The sequence below is a fragment of the Perna viridis genome, chromosome 6, assembly GCF_037379345.1.
Source record: "Perna viridis isolate PV_CMFRI_1.1 ecotype Kerala chromosome 6, ASM3737934v1, whole genome shotgun sequence".
Classification (NCBI taxonomy): Eukaryota; Metazoa; Mollusca; class Bivalvia; order Mytilida; family Mytilidae; genus Perna; species Perna viridis.
In genome coordinates, this window is record NC_142450.1 from 24809865 (window position 1) to 24813573 (window position 3709).

General features: G+C 36.0%; 1 protein-coding gene across 1 annotated transcript; it reads right to left on the reverse strand.

Annotated features, from left to right (window-relative positions):
* Positions 1 to 281: 281 nt before the first annotated feature.
* Positions 282 to 3113, reverse strand: LOC148614215 (uncharacterized). Its single transcript, XM_088588136.1, has 3 exons — positions 2959 to 3113; positions 1955 to 2569; positions 282 to 1548 (listed from the first exon to the last, which is right to left on the reverse strand). The coding sequence occupies exons 1-3, from the start codon at positions 3011 to 3013 to the stop codon at positions 311 to 313; spliced, it is 1908 nt and encodes a 635-aa protein (XP_088444262.1). The 5' UTR covers positions 3014 to 3113; the 3' UTR covers positions 282 to 310.
* Positions 3114 to 3709: the final 596 nt, after the last annotated feature.

The following is a 3709-nucleotide window of genomic DNA, read 5'->3' on the forward strand; positions in this document are numbered from 1 at the left end:
TCCCTATGTCTGAGTATGTCAAAAACAATTATTGTATCCACACTCGCCCTAAGTGAACATAGCTCAACATTCTGTGGTATTGTCATGCTGCGCTCCGCGAAGCTCTATTTTTATTTTGACATTAATATCGATCCAAACGACATATCAATTTAGGGTTGTAGGGTCAGAGAAAATTTGTACTACTCCACTTCTTATTTTGAACAGAGATACTGTCACTTACTGTAAGTTAAATATAGTATTAGCTTCATACTTGATTGTTTAAGAAGGGGATACATTTCACATCAGAAGACATTTTTAATTACTTTTACTATCATAACACAATTGTTTTCTGTTGTTCAGCGTAAGCTGCAGGTATATACCCATACTGTTCAGTCCTTGGTATATACACCCAAATCCATTCAGAACTTTTCTGGTTCTTTAAGTCAGCATAAATTGCTTCTCCTTTCTGAATATACACATTGTGTTGGCCGTGAGATTGACCCTTATATTCATATTTCATTATATACTCTACCAGGTCATTTATGGCGAATTTGTTGTGATTGTAAATATGTTCAGTGGTTTTCGATTGGTGTGTATGATTCTGTTTTGAAAGGCCATTGACGCACTGATTATGCCGATTCATTACAGCAGTTTCGTAGTCTGGTGGCGCGACTGCAAGCCTCCTAGTTGACTGCACCATCACTTCACCTGTAGAATTAAACGATATATCTGATTCGACTTCATTTTCCCTTTTGTCATCGCTTGAAGCTATCCCTTCAACCATTTGCTTACGCTTTTTGAGAATTGTTGCTAGTTCTTCTGTTACATCCTTAAAAGGGTCTGTTTTTGTTACAGGTTGTGATTTCTCCCATATAATGTCTGTGTGTTGTAAAGTTTCGTCTGAACACCTGTTCTGGTCATGCGTTCTAAAGTCATGGTTATGCGCACTGTCAATAGTTTTCAGTTTTTCGCTGCACGACTGTTGGTCGGATTTTGTTTTCACTTTCACATCTGTTAAAGATTTTTCCAACGACTGGTTGCTTTCATCACTATACTTGAAAGACTCTGTAAATATTGAAGGATGCCCACTTGCTTGCGGTGTACTTAAAGTAGAACATGAAGGTGACTTAATGGGAGCTTTACTTAGATAATAATCCAGTGTGGTATCATTTAACGTTGAAGTTGACGCTTTATACCGTTCGTCTATAGTCGGTGTTAAATACATTGCTTCAGCACGGGTTTCTATTATTTCATTTTCCCAAGTATCTTTCTCATGACTGAAACGATTTGTCTGATGCTGAAAGTTACGGTTTGTGTTTTCGAAATTGTCTTTGTGTTTTATCGATGAAGGTTGAAACTGTTCATTTTCTGAAAACATACTGTCATGGTTTTCTGTATGGCTGTTTAATGGATAACGAGTTGTTTTCTCCAAGAATGACGAGCTAGGCTCCGAACTTGAGCTTACTGTAGCCGATGTGTCGGAGACGAAAGAGGAGTCGAACTGGTCATATCCATGACCATAATTGTAATGTTTGGTGTTCTGCTTCCGTTGTATGGAACCTCCATTTACTGAGGACAAAAAACATAAGAATATTTTTTTAAATGCACAATTTCTTACTCAAAACGAGTTTCAATTAGACTTCATTAAATACCTTAAAGAACACAAAATAAGGGAGTTGTCGAATAATTCTATAACTCGATTTAAGTACAACCACGGAAATATACAGAGTGTGATACTTTCAAAAAGACATTCAAAATTATCACTTAATTCCTGCCCACTTTGTGTATAAGGTATGATAAGTATGTAAAAAAGGGTCCTCAAACCCATATCTGCAACATGGGACAACATATCTAAACTGCAAGTGAGATAGGACAGTCTTATCCATACTAAAATACATCAACAAAGGGTAAAATATTGCATGAAGACCGTGTTGCATGTCGCAAATACTCTAATTAGAAATACACCTATACATACCTAGTTTACGTAGTGGTTCCACTGGACAAATATACGTCTTCGGCACAAAACCTTCAAGTCCATCGTATTTACGGACCCATGACCAGTCGGGGTCTTCTATGTTCAATACTTCCACAAGTTCTGCTCTTTCTACATCAACATCATTTTCATTTGATCCGTCAAAGTCAAAAAGCACAATGTACTGACCATGTGACGTCTTGTAGAATTGCTTTACTTCCATATTTGGGTATTGAATCGTCTTTTCTCCTGCGCGTCTCGGTTTGAACAAGGGTGACATGTTCCTGCTAATTTCCGAATCGATTTCACTGTTAGCTTCGGACAGGTCAGCGCTGTATTCGGAAAATCTACTACTTGAGATTGAATTGGTCCTAGACAAATCAGTGACACTGTTAGTAAACGTTTCCGGTTTAGGTTTTTTGTTTCCTATAAACTCGATAAAATTATTATTTTTATTCCTGTGTTTGGATGTCAGTCTGGTATCCTTATTCTCATCTTTACAACTTTCATTTTGTTTTTGTCTCCTGTTTTGATTGATAAGAGCTTCCAATCCAGCTAAGTCTACTGTGTCAATGCTATCACTCCCAGTAATACGTCCTCGACGAGCTGGTTCCCTACCTATAACGAATATTGTTGGAGAAAATCAAAGTTATGCATACTTTCGATTTAACAGTATCATACTTCTAAGCTAGTATTCAAAATAGAAAAAAATGTAACATTTCGAAACTAATCCAACTCAGTTTGTGCTCGAAAAAGTCCCTGTAATACTAAGTAAAAACCGCTTTCTATGGTTAGAAATGTTTAATATTTCTTCCGCTGTCTTGAAGTCATTCAACTTGATTTAAAATACATAACACGTGTACTTTTATTCTTAACTTTATCTTTTAATAGACAACAGTTGTATGAAATACATTAATCAAATTGCCATTACAAAGTAATACTCAATCTTCTATACACCTTTACAAATAAAAATTAAATGTAATCATAGTTAACTTTCAATACAATACCTTTGCTTCGCGCTCTGCTAGCATTCCCCAGTCTACTGGGACACAGAAAAGCCATTCAAGTTTACTGCAAGTGCAAACTAATTTTTCTCAATTTTAAAATGATTACGGATATCAATATAGGGACAACAAATCGCTCTTAACAGATGGACGGGTAGCTATAAAGAAATAATAAATACCGTACGGTATGAATTCCATTAAGTACTTCTCCTTTTACTGATCGGGCATGCAAATCCAGAGTCAATGTCTTTTCCATTTATTTTTTTGTCAGGTTGATGACTCAGTGGATCAAAGGCCGACCCATAAAGACTGAATTTTACCAAATGTAGAAAATCGATCATTATAACTTCGATTTTTTTTTATTTTAGGAGTGTGGTCGGTAAAGATTGGTTGCATAAAAAGTGAAATCCAGAGTTTATAGTATGGACAAGAGAAAGGGGTGCAGCAAAGAGAATGGGAACAGAAAAAATACATTGTATAAAAACCAGAAGCCATGTGCACCGAATGGGTTTGTTTTTAGAATTCGTTGCATAAACTATTTCGGGTAATTTTACTTGGTCTTCAAATGACAACTTGTCGTACTGCCTATGACAGCAATCTCCTTGTACATTTTATTTTTGGTGTTAGAGTAGTCTCCTCATTGTGTCTGTTGTAGTCTAGTGCCATAATGATCCTATATCCAAATATAGACTAGTTGCTTCTTTTTTAAAACATATCTGAACAATACCAATAACCTGCCAGATATTTAACGAGA

Bases quoted from the DNA above. Each gene is read 5' to 3' on its own strand.
- LOC148614215 (XM_088588136.1), bottom strand. From the start codon at position 3,013: ATGGCTTTTCTGTGTCCCAGTAGACTGGGGAATGCTAGCAGAGCGCGA. The intron at 2,570-2,958 runs GTATTGTATTGA...TATTCGTTATAG, and splicing joins TAGCAGAGCGCGAAGCAAAG to GTAGGGAACCAGCTCGTCGA. The intron at 1,549-1,954 runs GTATGTATAGGT...TTTTGTCCTCAG, and splicing joins GGAACCACTACGTAAACTAG to TAAATGGAGGTTCCATACAA.